The 16,756-nt window shown below is 43.5% G+C and overlaps 1 protein-coding gene across 1 annotated transcript in view; it reads left to right on the plus strand.

Annotated features, from left to right (window-relative positions):
- Window positions 1-16,756, plus strand: part of CIB2 (calcium and integrin binding family member 2) — a 106,742-nt gene that overhangs the window by 15,075 nt on the left and 74,911 nt on the right. The window contains exon 2 of the mRNA XM_084641336.1: window positions 1,808-1,842. Coding sequence (XP_084497462.1) covers window positions 1,808-1,842 — 35 coding nt within the window. The remainder of the gene's footprint in view (window positions 1-1,807; window positions 1,843-16,756) is intronic.

Here is a 16,756-nt window from a genome sequence, read left to right on the forward strand (position 1 = left end):
AACAGTTATGGGTGAGGACAAAGTCACAAAGTTCAGCCACCAGGTTTGCCGTGACATTATCGAGGACACTGTTCATGACGACTTGTAGTCCATCTTTGTGTGGAATGTTGGTGTAGAGGGCTTCTACATCCATAGTGGCCAGGATGGTGTTTTCAGGAAGATCACTGATGGATTGTAGTTTCCTCAGGAAGTCAGTGGTGTCTCGAAGATAGCTGGGAGTGCTGGTAGCGTAGGGCCTGAGGAGGGAGTCTACATAGCCAGGCAATCCTGCTGTCAGGGTGCCAATGCCTGAGATGATAGGGTGTCCAGGATTTCCAGGTTTATGGATCTTGGGTAGCAGATAGAATACCCCAGGTCGGAGTTCCAGGGATGTGTCTGTGTGGATTTGTTCTTGAGCTTTTTCAGGGAGTTTCTTGAGCAAATGGTGTAGTTTCTTTTGGTAACCCTCAGTGGGATCAGAGGGTAATGGCTTGTAGAAAGTGGTGTTGGAGAGCTGCCTAACAGCCTCTCGTTCATATTCCGACCTATTCATGATGACAACAGCACCTCCTTTGTCAGCCTTTTTGATTATGATGTCAGAGTTGTTTCTGAGGCTGTGGATGGCATTGTGTTCTGCACGGCTGAGGTTATGGGGCAAGTGATGCTGCTTTTCCACAATTTCAGCCCGTGCACGTCGGCGGAAGCACTCTATGTAGAAGTCCAGTCTGTTGTTTCGACCTTCAGGAGGAGTCCACCCAGAATCCTTCTTTTTGTAATATTGGTAGGAAGGTTTCTGTGGGTTAGTATGTTGTTCAGAGGTGTGTTGGAAATATTCCTTGAGTCGGAGACGTTGAAAATACGATTCTAGGTCACCACAGAACTGTATCATATTCGTGGGGGTGGAGGGGCAGAAGGAGAGGCCCCGAGATAGGACAAATTCTTCCGCTGGGCTAAGAGTATAGTTGGATAGATTAACAATATTGCTGGGTGGGTTAAGGGAACCATTGCTGTGGCCCCTTGTGGCATGTAGTAGTTTAGATAGTTTAGTGTCCTTTTTCTTTTGCAGAGAAGCAAAGTGTGTGTTGTAAATGGCTTGTCTAGTTTTTGTAAAGTCCAGCCACGAGGAAGTTTGTGTGGAAGGTTGGTTTTTTATGAGAGTATCCAGTTTTGAGAGCTCATTCTTAATCTTTCCCTGTTTGCTGTAGAGGATGTTGATCAGGTGGTTCCGCAGTTTCTTTGAGAGCATGTGGCACAAGCTGTCAGCATAGTCTGTGTGGTATGTAGATTGTAATGGATTTTTTACCTTCAGTCCTTTTGGTATGATGTCCATTTGTTTGCATTTGGAAAGGAAGATGATGTCTGTCTGTATCTGTACGAGTTTTTCATGAAGTTGATAGATTTCCACTGCATACGGCTAAATGCAGTGTATTGCATAATGACAGGTTTCAGAGTAGCAGCTGTGTTAGTCTGTATTCGCAAAAAGAAAAGGAGTACTTGTGGCACCTTAGAGACTAACAAATTTATTTGAGCATAAGCTTTCGTGAGCTACAGCTCACTTCATTGGGTGCATTCAGTGGAAAATACAGTGGGGAGATTTATATACACAGAGAACATGAAACAATGAGTGTTATCATACACACTGTAAGGAGAGTGATCACTTAAGATGAGCTAATACCAGCAGGAGAGTGGGGGGAGGAGAAGGGGGAAGAAAACCTTTTGTAGTGATTCTGTGCATAAACTTATCTTCTTTCCATGAATGTAGAAGCCATTTTCTTACAATTGATAGCTGTATCTCTCTAGTACAATAACGTGTTTTCTTTTTTAACAGGATTGTACCTTCTTCACTCGGAAAGAAATCCTTCGGTAAGCAGATCATACTCCATTCTTCCTTCATAATTTGTATGGAAAGGGCCAAATTATGCTCTCCTCACTCATGTGAGGAAACTCAGTAAAGACAATGGGATTATTCATGTGAGTAAATGAGCACAGGATTTGGTCCTAAAATGTACCTATAATACGCAAATGTATGAACTCACCAATACGCTACTAGCTAGGGAATCAGTTCTGCTACTGTTCTTTTTGTAATACTGTTACATTGGCAAGACAGGCGAGAGCAAAAAACCAACTCTTGTAGTATCCTGGCAGGGAAACTCAGGGAAGTCATTCCTCTGTTGAATGCCTGCCAACTTGTACTGTCATCTAAAAGAACTTTGTATTTGCTATACCCTTGCACACCTGCTCAGTTAAACCATTAAAGGCCCCATCCTTTCTTGTTAGTGAAAGTTTTGCGTGAGCAGGACAGATGGGGCCGAAATTGCAGTAACATTAAAATGTGTTGGTTTATGGACAGCTTAATTTTCATGAAGATACTAGGGCCTAATCCCATCCTTCTGAAGCGGGCAAAAATCTCTTTGACTTCAGTGGAGGTGTTTTGCCTGCATCAGTAGTGCAGGATTGAGCCATACTGCGATCGATCATCTGTGAGAAATGGCAGGTAAAAGGTTTTTGTCTTTGCAAATGTTAGGAGCTGTGTTGAGCTCAGGAATAAATGTGGTCTGTGTGGAAAACATTATTTGCCTTTGCCTTTGTGTCTGTAAAACTCTGTGAGTCAAATGTTCAATGAGTTCTGTCCACAAAAGACTAAATGGCTCCATGGTGAGTACACAGTTATTGGGAAAGTGGAGGTGAGTTTAAGCCAATAACTTGGATTATCTCACTGTGCACAGAGGAAAGGATGCCGTCTTGTCCTGGGCTTCCTCAAAGCCACTGAGAGATGCATCCACTTATGCGGGGGCTGAATGTGTCCCAGGTCTCTACTATCTGTAATTTATTATCTAAAATACTGCCGGGCTGTGAGAGAGCATTTCTGTGATGTGAATTGGCTAGATTGTGCTAACTCTGAGCATGTGTGCAAGGGTGGGAATGGGTGCAAGGGCCAGACAAACCCAGTCCCTGAACACAAGGTGTGAAAAGCTGTTCCAAGCCAGCACCAAGACAGGCACTAACCTCTTCAAATGTATGTGAAGCAGCTGCTACCCTCTCACCTTAAGCCCCCAGACATTGAACCTTTCTCAGGTGCATACTGTGACTTGGTCACAGAGACCCCCTTGGGACTGTCACCTGATGTGCTGAAATTACCTCTGAGCCAATTTTCCCTGCCAGCTTGGGACTCCAGAACCCTGTCTTGTTGAGCCAGACACGCTACTCCGCTGCAACACAGACCCAGGGTCTGAACTACACCCCCAAACCTGCAGACTTTAAAACTGCTCAGCAGGTTTCCTGTCTCCAGCACCCAGATACCCAGCTCCCAATGGGATCCAAACCCCAAATAAATTCATTTTACTCTGTATAAAGCTTATACAGGGTAAACTCATAAACTGTCCACCCTCTATAACACTGATAGAGAGATATACACAGCTGTTTTCTCCCCCAGGTATTAATCACTTACTCTGGGTTCATTAATAAACAAACGTGATTTTATTAAGTATAAAAAGTAGGATTTAAGTGGTTTCAAGTAATAACAGACAGAACAAAGTAAATTACCAAGCAAAATAAAACAAAATACGCAAGTCTAAACCTAATACATTTAAGAAACTGAATACAGGTAAATCTCACCCTCAGAGATATTCCAATAAGCTTCTTTCACAGACTAGACTCCTTCTTATTCTGGGCCCAATCCTTTCCCCGGTACAGTTCTTGTTAGTTCCAGCTCAGGTGGTAACTAGGGGTTTCTCATGACTACAGCCCCCTTTGTTCTGTTCCACCCCCTTTTATATCTTTGGCACAAGGTGGGAATCCTTTGTCTCTCTCTAGGTACCTACCCTTCCTTCTAAATGGAAAAGCACCAGGTTTAAGATGGATTCCAGTGTCATGTGACATGTTCACATGTCCTGTGAGACTTCATTACTCACTGGCTGGCACCCACATATGCGGAAGGCTTACAAGTAAACAGAGCCATTTACAACCAATTGTCCTGGTCGATGGGAGCGATCAAGATTCTAAACCACTATTAATGGCCCACACTTTGCATAATTACAAAGGATTTCAGAGTAATACTTCATATTTCTATCTTCGGATACAAGAATGATACATTCATACAAATAGGATGAACACACTCAGTAGATTATAAGCTTTGTAATGATACCTTACAGGAGACCTTTTGCATAAAGCATATTCCAGTTACCTTATATTCACACTCATAAGCATATTTCCATAAACATATGGAGTGCAATGTCACACACCCGCCCAGGAGTTCCTGCTGTGGTTAGGCAGCTCTGAACCATTCCCTACCAAAGGCTGTGGCTAAAAATTATCCCACAGTTTGTGGTTTGTTGTAGGCCTGGCTGTAACTTCTTTGACAAAGCGCTCCTCCCCAGTTGTGTACCCCCAGGAATGATATGTTATCATTACAGCTGGAAAGACATGTCATTTCTGTGTTCAGTGTACCTGACAAAAAGCCATGCAGATAAAATAAAAATGAATGATAATTATATGTCCAGCCAAGGCTGCAGGACTCTCAGTTCTGCTGAAGAACAGCAACTTAGACAATAACAGAATTTGTCATAATTGGTACAGAAGAGTGAAGTGGGCACCAAACTAATGGACAAATGGTAATATAACTTTTAGAAATTGTTCAGTGATATTCCTGGGAGTTTGATACTAGGAGAAAGCATACAGTTTCCTGTGACAATTCAGCCTGTTTATGCTGAATGGCAGCAGTGTATCCATCCAGAGCTCTGTAAAAATCAGCTGATGTTGCACTCCTATTGCACAGGTTATTTTGATTTTCATATGCACACACACACACACTTTTATACACATCTTTAAAATGAACTTCTAAAGCCCCTTTCCTCTGTGGAACTCAAAGCACTTTATAAACATTAATGAATTAATTGTAACTGGACTGCACTCCTGTGAGGGAAGTAATTATGATGATCTCCATTTTAGATAGGGGAAACTTAAGGACAGAGAAGATAAGCGACTTGCCATGTTTCATACAGGAAGTCTGTAGTTAGGACCGAGTCTGTAGATAGGACAGGGAGTCTGTAGTTAGGAATGAGTTAGGACTAACACACAGCTCTCTTGATTTCCACTCCTGGGCTTTAATCTCAAGAGCATTCTCAGCAGCACAAGGGTGGAGAATGCTTTTGATCATTCCCATGTTGAAGAAAGTGGTATGTGGATAGGATCTGGAGAACAAAAGGCCAGAAAATCTGACTTAATTTCTGAGGAGAATCTATTAAGAAATATTGATCTGGGAGAAGGTTATAAAACTCTTTAATAAGTTAGAGTCTTCGACATATAAGCTAAAGTTTCTTACAGCAGGCATCCTTCTCATGCACTCTTAGGTGACACAAAATTAAGTGGTTTACGGTCAAGGTTCTGGTTGGCTGTGAGTTCCAATTTCATAGAGACATGTTAACAGAAGGTCAGAATGTTTGAACCTTTTTTAGATGTGGTGATTTGCCAAGCCTGATTCAATGCCTTTCTCTCTGGAGTCATTTCAGAGCCTTTCTCTCTGGAGTAATTTCTCTCTCTCTCCTATTAGTTCATTTCTAAGGGCATGCTGGAAACACTCAGTAATAGAACCAACAGCCTGAGAGAATCATTGACTTCATCACAGTTAGAGATGGGATGAATTTCTGCTAAACATACAGTATGCAGGTTAGGAGTACTTGTGGCACTTAAGACACTAACAAATATATTAGAGCATAAGCTTTCGTGGGCTACAGCCCATTTCATTGGATGCATAGAATGGAACATATAGTAAGAAGATATATATATATATACATACAGAGAAGGTGGAAGTTGCCATACAAACTGTAAGAGGCTAATAATGTCACGGCAAACCTGGTGGCTGACCTTTGTGACTTTGTCCTCACCCACAACTATTTCACATTTGGGGACAATATATACCTTCAAGTCAGTGGCACTGCTGTGGGTACCCACATGGCCCCACAGTATGCCAAAATTTGTATTGCTGAGTTAGAACAATGCTTCCTTAGCTCTCGTCCCCTAATGCCCCTACTCTACTTGTGCTACATTGACGACATCTTCATCATCTGGACCTAGGGAAAAGAAGCCCTTGAGGAATTCCACCATGATTTCAACAATTTCCATCCCACCATCAGCCTCAGCCTAGACCAATCCACACGAGTGGTCCATTTCCTGGACACTACTGTGCTAATAAGTGATGGTCACATAAACACCACCCTATACCGGAAACCTACTGGCTGCTATACTTACCTACATGCCTCCAGCTTCCATCCAGGACACACCACACAATCCATTGTCTACAGCCAAGCTCTACGATACAACTGCATTTGCTCCAACCCCTCAGACAGAGACAAACACCTACAAGATCTTTATCAAGCATTCTTAAAACTACAATACCCACCTGCTGAAGTGAAAAAACAGATTGACAGAGCCAGAAGCGTACCCAGAAGTCACTTACTACAGGACAGGCCCAACAAAGAAAGTAACAGAATGCCACTAGCTGTCACCTTCAGCTCCCAACTAAAACCTCTCCAGCGTATCATCAAAGATTTACAACCTATCCTGAAAAATGATCCCTCACTCTCACAGATCTTGGGAGACAGACCAGTCCTCTCTTACAGACAGCCCCCCAACCTGAAGCAAATACTCTCCAGCAACCACACACCAGACAATAAAAAAAAATAACCCAGGAACCTATCCTTACAACAAAGCCCAATGCCAACTCTGTCCACATATTTATTCAAGTGACACCATCATAGGACCTGATCACATTAGCCACGCCATCAGGGCTCATTCACCTGCACATCTACCAATGTGATATATGCCATCATGTGCCAGCAATGCCCCTCTGCCTTGTACATTGGCCAAATCGGACTGTCTCTACGCAAAAGAATAAATGGACACAAATCTGACATCAGGAATCATAACATTCAAAAACCGGTAGGAGAACACTTCAGCCTCTCCGGCCACTCAGTAAAAGATTTAAGGGTGGCAATTTTGCAACAGAAAAGCTTCAAAAACAGACTCCAGTGAGAAACTGCTGAGCTTGAATTAATATGCAAACTAGATACCATTAACTTGGGTTTGAATAGAGTCTGGGAGTGGCTGGATCATTACACATATTGAATCTATTTCCCTATGTTAAGTATCCTCACGCCTTCTTGTCAACTGTCTAAATGGGCCATCTTGATTATCACTACAAAAATTATTTTCTGGATCAGGAACAGTCAGCATGGATTCACCAAGGGAAGGTCATGCCTGACTAATCTAATCGCCTTCTATGATGAGATTACTGGTTCTGTGGATGAAGGGAAAGCAGTGGATGTATTGTTTCTTGACTTTAGCAAAGCTTTTGACACGGTCTCCCACAGTATTCTTGTCAGCAAGTTAAAGAAGTACGGGCTGGATGAATGCACTATAAGGTGGGTAGAAAGTTGGCTAGATTGTCGGGCTCAACGGATAGTGATCAATGGCTCCATGTCTCATTGGCAGCCGGTGTCAAGTGGAGTGCCCCAAGGGTCGGTCCTGGGGCCGGTTTTGTTCAATATCTTCATAAATGATCTGGAGGATGGTGTGGATTGCACTCTCAGCAAATTTGCGGATGATACTAAACTGGGAGGAGTGGTAGATACGCTGGAGGGCAGGGATAGGATACAGAGGGACCTAGACAAATTGGAGGATTGGGCCAAAAGAAATCTGATGAGGTTCAATAAGGATAAGTGCAGGGTCCTGCACTTAGGACGGAAGAACCCAATGCACAGCTACAGACTAGGGACCGAATGGCTAGGCAGCAGTTCTGCGGAAAAGGACCTAGGGGTGACAGTGGACGAGAAGCTGGATATGAGTCAGCAGTGTGCCCTTGTTGCCAAGAAGGCCAATGGCATTTTGGGATGTATAAGTAGGGGCATAGCGAGCAGATCGAGGGACGTGATCGTCCCCCTCTATTCGACATTGGTGAGGCCTCATCTGGAGTACTGTGTCCAGTTTTGGGCCCCACGCTACAAGAAGGATGTGGATAAATTGGAGAGAGTCCAGCGAAGGGCAACAAAAATGATTAGGGGTCTGGAACACATGACTTATGAGGAGAGGCTGAGGGAACTAGGATTGTTTATTCTGCAGAAGAGAAGAATGAGGGGGGATTTGATAGCTGCTTTCAACTACCTGAGAGGTGGTTCCAGAGAGGATGGTTCTAGACTATTCTCAGTGGTAGAAGATGACAGGACAAAGAGTAATGGTCTCAAGTTGCAGTGGGGGAGGTTTAGGTTGGATATTAGGAAAAACTTTTTCACTAGGAGGGTGGTGAAACACTGGAATGCGTTGCCTAGGGAGGTGGTGGAATCTCCTTCCTTAGAAGTTTTTAAGGTCAGGCTTGACAAAGCCCTGGCTGGGATGATTTAATTGGGGATTGGTCCTGCTTTTGAGCAGGGGGTTGGACTAGATGACCTCCTGAGGTCACTTCCAACCCTGATATTCTATGATTCTCCTGCTGATAATAACTTATATTAATTAATTAGCCTCTTACAGTTTGTATGGCAACTTCCACCTTCTCTGTACGTATATATCTTCTTACTATATGTTCCATTCTATGCATCCAATGAAGTGGGCTGTAGCCCACGAAAGCTTATGCTCTAATTAATTTGTTAGTCTCTAAGGTGCCACAAATACTCCTGTTCTTTTTGCAGATGCATACTAACATGGCTGCTACTCTGAAATATGCAGGATAGGCAGTCCAGAGAGAAAAAATTACAGACCAATGAAGAATTCAGAACACCTGCATTGGAGGCCTGGCTGAATATGTCTCGGGTGACAATCAGTACTAATGTGTCGACTAAATTTGTGGCAAGAATTTAATATTTGGAAAAAACAAATGTAGGCTCAAAAATGTGGAATCCCAGCAAAGAAAGGAAGTAAGGATTTAATTTTCTTCATTAAAGTTCTTATTCCCAAACTGCTAAAGCTGAACATGCAGAAGAATTTTTTTTCTTATCAGAGAAAAACTGCTTTATACCCAGCCCCCTCACAGCCCTGCACCAGTGACCAGCTTACTTCAGCTGTCTGTACTCTCGGCTAGAATCTCAGCTGTGCCAAGTCTAGACTCACTGCAGTGTGGGAAGGGAAGGCCACCTTTGTGCTTCCAATTCTGGGCTATTCTGGGGTCAAAATGACCCCCAGCATAAATTAGAGCAGCCTATGGGCTGTTCTAAACTATGCCATCTATAGCCATCCCAGGGTAATCACAGTAATCTAAAAACTGGCAAATTGTAGCTATTATACATAATTTAGAACAACTTGTGTGGTGTCATTGCTCCGCATGGCACAAGTCTGTGTAATAAATGGGTTCATGAAATTTGAACAAGCACAGTAATGACTGAGACGCTAATGACATTTAACTGGATTTGAAAGAGACAATATAAGAGAGCAAATTTCCAAGTAGAGATCATGATTAATATGTTATTGTAGGGGAAACCCTAGTTAAAACTCCTGATAGGTGTCTGTACAAAGAAAATGTTTCTGCAATAGCAACTAAACAGCTGCAGAAATAGTTAACATGGAATAGGTTCAGATGCTTATATGATTTACAAGCTCATTTGAGCAATTCTCTGGGTTATTATTGATTACCAAGCACGTGTCCATTTTATGTGCTACTTTCTGACGTGGCGAGCAATTGAATCCATCCTTTGTTTCTATGAAAGTAAGCCTAACTGATTAATGTTGTCCTACTCCAGCTGGCTGATTGAAACCACAGCCGATCTAACTGCATTGACAGGCACTTGTCAGTGGTGATGAATCTCTATAGCGGCAATGAAGTAATTTGTTCAACAGAATCTTCCCACATATTAGTGTTTTTATCTCTTTGGCTCACTGCCAGATTGGTTGCCTTATGGCATTGTCTAGGTCTCTAGTCCCTATTACACTGGCTGGGTCTCATCATGCAATGGATTTGTGCGGTTGTCAGTTTCTAGGCTCAGGAGGTTTCCTCCCGATGACTCTGAATTAATAATATTCTACTTCCTGGGAATCTTAATCATCTTGATTTTTTTAAAATTACTTAGCCTTTGATTTTAGCAAGGCCCCTTCACAACGATCCCTGTTAACATTTTGTGATCTTAGTCTCACAAGCTGGGAAGTATTAGCTAGTGTGTTTGATCTTCCTAAGCCATCTGACAGAAGGAAAATCTAAAAGATCATTTGTAGAAGGTAAAATAGGTTTCTGCTTATTGTGGTCATTGTTTGTCTCAAAAACTTTTTTATATATGCAAACATATATTTCAGTGTACAACCTAGAGATAGATTGAAGCCAAGGCCGATGAATTGCGTCACTTTTGTTAAAGCAGAAGTTTTGTTTGGAGACTTTTCCCTACAGTATTTCATTTAGTGAATTTAGCTTGTGGACGGTGATGGACTGACGGCTCTGGGGACAGGAGGTCTTTGTCCACAGTTAGAGAGCAGACAGCAGCAATGCAAGCTTCCCCATGCTGCCCTGTTAATGTGCCTGATCCCTGATCACTGACCTAGACGGGAACCCAGGGACTATGGCTCAGATTTTCAAAGGTATTTAGGCACCTAACTCCTATTGAAGTCAATGGAGTTATATACCTAAATATCTTTGAGGATCTGGAATTATACCCATTTAATCATTGGCCCGTTCACTGAGACTGATAGAAGGAATGCAAATGTAATGGTGTTTTGTATGATCTGGAGCATGTGCACTATGACAGAGAACTGGTCTGAGACCATCAATTTATTTCACATAAACAGTAGAACAACCTTTACAACTGGTAGGGACTATTGGTCACTGCTGACTTGGAGCAGATATGAATGAGCGACCCAAGGAAACAGGTTCTCTTTGCCATTATCACTTCCCTGATTCATCCAATTACTCAGCTATATTGTTTTAACCTACAGTTCAGACTGTGCTGTTGTAACGTCAGGATCAAATCACTTTGTTATGGGGGCATAAAGCAGGCAAGCAGTGCCTCTGATGTCAATGGAACTACTCAGGCTTAAAGTTTAAGCATGTGCATAAGTGTTTGCAGAATCAGGATTTAAGAGACTGCATCAGGGGAATAGCACCGCACAGGTTTATTATACAAAAGTCAAGTTTTTAATAGTGGTCTCTCGTCAGCTGAGACACAGGAGCAGTTCATTTCAATGTTCCTAGCATTACAGAGGCAGAAGAGCCACCAAAGTTACATGGAACAAAAATCAAGTGTCTCCTTGGCTTAGGGAGGCACAGTACCAATGGGTCTCCTATCTCTCCTTCTAAGAAGCTAGCAGGCAAAGAGTTAATTCCCTAAGTTTCTTTCTCTCTACTTTGTTGTGTGCTCACAGGGTTGGTTAGTATTAGGGTATGTGATGATCCTGTAAAATGTAGGCTCTGTTTCAGTTTTATGTTTTGTTTAATCCAGGCTATTTACCTGGGAGGTAGGCACACACAAAAAGACTCAGTGAGGCAGGTAAAAGACAACCACAAAAGCACAGTTGTCATGGTTAGTTTTGTGAAAAATCCTTCGCGCTCTCTTCTCTTTTGTGGAGTTTTCTCAATACGACTAAACTAGCGTGACTAAACTAGCGTGAGTAAACCCGGGGGTGTGCTCTATTTCCCCCTCTGTAACAGAGATGGTTATGCAACATGTTTATGTTTAGCTTACAGCAACATATCCAGTAACATATGTGGTCCAAAATTTAGATTTTGTGTCAACAAACCTTTACCAAATGTAAGAGCACTAGGAATATGGGTGTGATTTTTGAAATTCCAATGGAAAACTTTTGTCTTCTTAAAAAAACTAAAACCAAAACCATTTCTCAGAGGTGTCTGCTTCCCAAATGATGAAGCCTTGTGCTAGAGCATGGAACCTAAAACTGAGACTTATGAAGAATTCAAAGTTAGTTGCCACTTTTGAATATATGAGTAACAAAAACATTGTATTTGATTAGATAGTAAGCTCTTTGGGCAGGGGCCAGTCTTTTGTTTGTCTGTTTGTTTTGTTTTGTTCTGTTTATACAGCACTTGGCACAAGGGATCCTGTTCTCTGAGTGGTGCTCCTAAATACTACAGCGACACAAATGATACATAGTAATGATATTAGGAACATTGGAATTGCCATAACAAATCAGACCAGTGATCTCTCTAGTTCAATATCTTGTGTCCAACAGTGCCGGTGTCCGCTGTTGCTGAGGCAGGTGCAATAAACCCCGCAGTGGGTAGCTATGGAATAACTTGGCCCCAGGGAAAGGAGATTGGGAAATAAAACATTACTTAGATGCTTGTAGATTTCAAGGCCAAAAGAGACCATTATGACCATTTAGAGTGACCTCCTTCATAGCACAGTCCCTACAATTTCACTAGCTGTAACCTGCATTTAGTCTAGGGTGACCAGGTGTCCCGATTTTATAGGGACAGTCCTGATATTTGGAGATTTTTCTTATATAGGCTCCTATTATGTCCCACCCCCCGTCCCGATTTTTCACACTTGCTATCTGGTCAGCCTAATTTAGTCTAACAGGGATGGTTTGCGATCTGAAGCATGGATTTATATTCCAATATTGCCAGCCCCAAACATTGAAAAATCATGAGTTAGGGCCTAAAAGATCATTTGATTTCTAAAAATAAGGTTTTTTGGGTGCTTTTAATTTGGTTTCTGGTTTCTGAGCCTTTAGAATTTACATTTTCATGCTTTTTCCACAACCATGAGGGCTAGTAACTGTTTTTAAAATGAAAGCTGAGATGCTCATGTAATAACATGACTCCAGGAGCTGGGGCTTTAAGAAAATCAACAAATATTGTGAGACTCTTGATACAATCATGAGTTAACAACACGGATATCCCTCCCAAAACTCTTGGTCTTTTAAATATCCTTATTATAACTCTGGACATCCTTAGCCATATAAATGTCCAGTCTTTTTTATTAGTTTTTCTTCATTGTCCAAGCTCAGTGAAATGCAAAAATTAAACAAGCAGTGAGAACTAAAATAGATCTTTAAAATCCTTTCATCTAGAATAAGGTAAGATGTCAGTAGTACAGGGAAGGAAAATTGTTTTAAAATAGCATAGTGCTCAGAGTCCTTCCTTAATATTAGGGAACCCCGAAGTCGGGATTTGTATATTATTATATGGAAACAATCTATGGGCTTCAGAATTATTTTCTCTCACAACATGTATAAAGGCACATAAGTCTTAGCACTGTATGTTGTCAATATCACATGTACAGCTTTGTGTAGCAAATTACTCAATCTGCTCTGGACAGTGCTATGGTTAAAAATTCAGGGCTAATTTATCAAGGATAATTGACCCTGAAGAAATCTGTGGCCTGTATTGCTTCTTATTCTGCTACTAATTTGAAAACTATAATGAGGAAAAATGACATACAAGTTCTTGCACTGCAAAAATATATGGTGATCTAATAGCACATTAGTAATACATAGTCACAGATAATGGATGAAGATGAAGAACAGACTCCTACAAAAAGCTGACAGGCAGCAGTTTATGTATCAGTACTCTGGGGGAGGAAGGGTTGTGTGTGTGCAGTATCAACAAGATAGGACCTCACTGAATATGGGGCCCTTGGTATTGATGGCAATAACTAGGTGTTTAATTTTGTAAATAAGAGCCACAAGTTCTTTCTTTTTACTCCATCACCCCTAGGGGATCTCTGGGGCAAAAGATCTTCTTCCCCTCTGATTTGGGCATAGTCCACAGTATTCCAAGTGGCCCACTTCTGGAAACATTATATTACATTTTCCTTTTTCAAACTTTTATAATTTTGGCACTTATTCTTGAAAAAAAATACCTAGTAGTATTTCCCCCTGTAAGACATATTGTGATATGGTATAGAGGGGCTCATGGAGCTTATGAGTCACTGCTCCAACAGAAACAGGCGCTCTGTTCAGGGATCTACACGCAGATTGGGGGATAGAATTCATCTCCGAACCCCAGGGCAGGGTATGAGGAAGCAATCTAATCTAGTGGCAGAATACTAGATGGGAATCAGAAGATGGCGGTTCTGCTCCCTGCTTTACCACTGACTTGCTTATATGACCTTGGGCAAGGCACTTTATCACTATGCTTTTCATCTTTAAAATGGAAATAATGAATCGTGTACTTCTTTGTAAAGTGCTTTGAATTATATAAATGGAAAGGGCTTTATAGTAGCTAGGTTGAATTATTTCTAAAATACCTATCACCTAGATCCATAGGCTCTGCAGCCCCTAAAATCCCCAGGCTGGAATAGGAGCTCTGATTCTTAGGCATCCACTAGATAATGGTTTGTGGACATCAGATTTGCTTTTATGGTGGACCACTGGCTACACCCCTTCCCTTTGCCCAAACTCTTTCCCTCCTCCCCCCAGTGGAGCTTGTGTGGAACCCAGCTAAGCCACTGACATGGGGTGCAAAGTGCACCTGATAGGTGTTGGATTGAAATTCACCACTCAGCAGATGGGTCTAACAAATCTTTGTTAAGGCAGAACACCACAGGCAGGGATCAGTTCATTACAATTGGGAGCATATCAGGACGATCTCACCATTGTCTCTCCAGCACTGGACAATTAACAGCTTCTGCTTCCCTTTATTAAGCTGATTTTATATAGCTTTTTTTTAATACATATGTATTAGTTTCTCATTTCTCTATCAGTTCTCTAGCCCTGTCAGTAAAATTATTGTGCCAACTTCCAACTTTATGCCGGTCTTTTCTAGCTCTGTAGTTGCTTGCATCTTCTGTTTTCCTCACAGACTTGATTACTCTGCAATTTCTTACACATGCGCCACACTTAGGGTGACCAGACGTCTCATTTTTAAAGGGACAGTCCCATATTTAAGCCCTCCTGCAGGTGTCCCAACTTTTTCTTAGAAACGGGCAAATTGTCCCGTATTTTCTGTCTCCCACAGTGAGTAATGGTGGGTCCTGCTGCTGGGACCTGCTGCTGGGCGGATCTTTGCTCGCCAGCTGCCTGCCCACCAGCAGTGAGTGGCAGGGTCCAGTGATTGACGATGGGGATGGGTGTGCAATGCTGATGGCGGGGCAAAGCTGCAGCGTGTGGGGCTGGCTGCTCCCCCTGCTGTTCCATCAGTGCAGCCCCTGCTGCATGCCGGCTCTCAGCCAGCAGGACCCTGCCCCCCATCCCATTTCTGGACGGCACTGGCTGTGAGCTGCGGTGGCCGATGAGTGTTGGTAGTGCCAGAGGGTGGCTAGTTATATGTTGCCTCTGTTGCCCACCTATTGTCCCTTTACGTGCTCCCCCTCTTGCTGTCGTGTCCCTGCTTTGCCCCTTCACAGCCCACAGCCCCGCTGCTCCTCCATATCCCCACTGGCAGGGTGCAGCCTGCGCCCAGCTCTGTGCGGAGAACCAGCCCCTAGTTGGAGTGCTAAGCTCACCAACAGCCTGGCTGGCAGGCTCCTTCCTTCCCTCACTGCCTCTGGCTGGGCTGGCGCCCTTGGAAAGCCCAAGACCCTTGGGACTGGGGCTCTGGCCAGGAGGAGCCAAGCCCTGCGTATGCTAAAGCCCAGCACAGCACTGGCACAGGGAAGCCTCTCCGCCCCTCAGCTAAGCTCTGGAGTGGCAGGGGGGGAAGTGATTTCCCGCCTGTTCATGCCACGACCCTGCAGGCTCCACAGCAGCCCCCTGGGCAGGGGCTTAGCACCCTTTTCACCTGCTCCGTTCCCTAGGCACCCTCCCCTGCTGAGCCACCTCTCTGGCTGGGTTTGCTGAAGCCCCTGCAGTCAGGTTCCCTGGGCCCTGGTGCACAAAATGCATCCTTAGGGATTAACCCCTTCCTGCCCATGCTGTAGTTGGGGAACAGGTGGCAGCTGGGTTCTGTCGGTGGCCTGCAGCAGCCTGGAGGTGTTAGCTGCCTCCTGATACTGCATGGGCAGGAAGGGACAAACTGCTTCCAGCCACAGGGGAGTGGGGGATGGGTGGGAAGAGATGAATTCTGCAAAGACACGGGCTAGGTCATCCCTTCCCTTCCCCCTCCCGCCCCATGGCTGGAAGCAGCTCCCATCCCTTCCCTCCCCCACAGTGCCAAAATGCTGCTGCTGGCCACATTCTGATATGAATTGTGGCAGAAATCTGGGGAGCAGCGGAAGACGTGTTGCCTTGGGAAGACACGGCGCCAGGTACCAGGAGAGGTGGGTCCATCCCGGGGGCCCAGCCAGGCATGGAGGGCGGAGAGCACCAGGCAGGGTGGGTCTGATCGGTCGGTCACCCCCCCAACCCCTGTGTGAGAGAGTGTAGGGGAGCGTGCGTGTCCTGTCTCCCCATGTGAATCCTAAAGCTTTAAAGATAAAAAGGTAAGTAAAACGAATCCAACTATGCAGTATTTCTTTTTAACAGAGGCTCAGTCAACTTGATGTTAATCTGAATGTTTTTACTGCATAGCTCTGATAGCCATTGAACTTGCTTGAATATGAGAAATTTTACCAGGTGTCCCATATTCAGCATAGGGAAATATGGTCACCCTAGCCCACTACATATGGTCAAATTGTAAACCTGTTAAATCACAACAGGCTTCTGTCAGGCTTAAATACACCTTCACTCCCAACAATAGGGAGCTGTCTACTCTTGTACAGTGGAGAACAGGGCCTTCTATGCCTATTGGTGAATCTTCTCCTATCTGGATAGTACACTAGGGTGTAAAGTTCTCCCTTCAAATCTAGGGCTTATAATCAATAAGACTCTTTCTGAATCAGCTAATGGAGGTTTTTTCTTTCTGCTGAAATGGCTAATGGATTCTGCAGTACCATTGATGTCCTTGCTTAGTTTTCATTCTGGTTGCATTGGG

The sequence above is a fragment of the Lepidochelys olivacea genome (genome assembly GCF_965140295.1).
Source record: "Lepidochelys olivacea isolate rLepOli2 genome assembly, chromosome: 10".
Classification (NCBI taxonomy): Eukaryota; Metazoa; Chordata; order Testudines; family Cheloniidae; genus Lepidochelys; species Lepidochelys olivacea.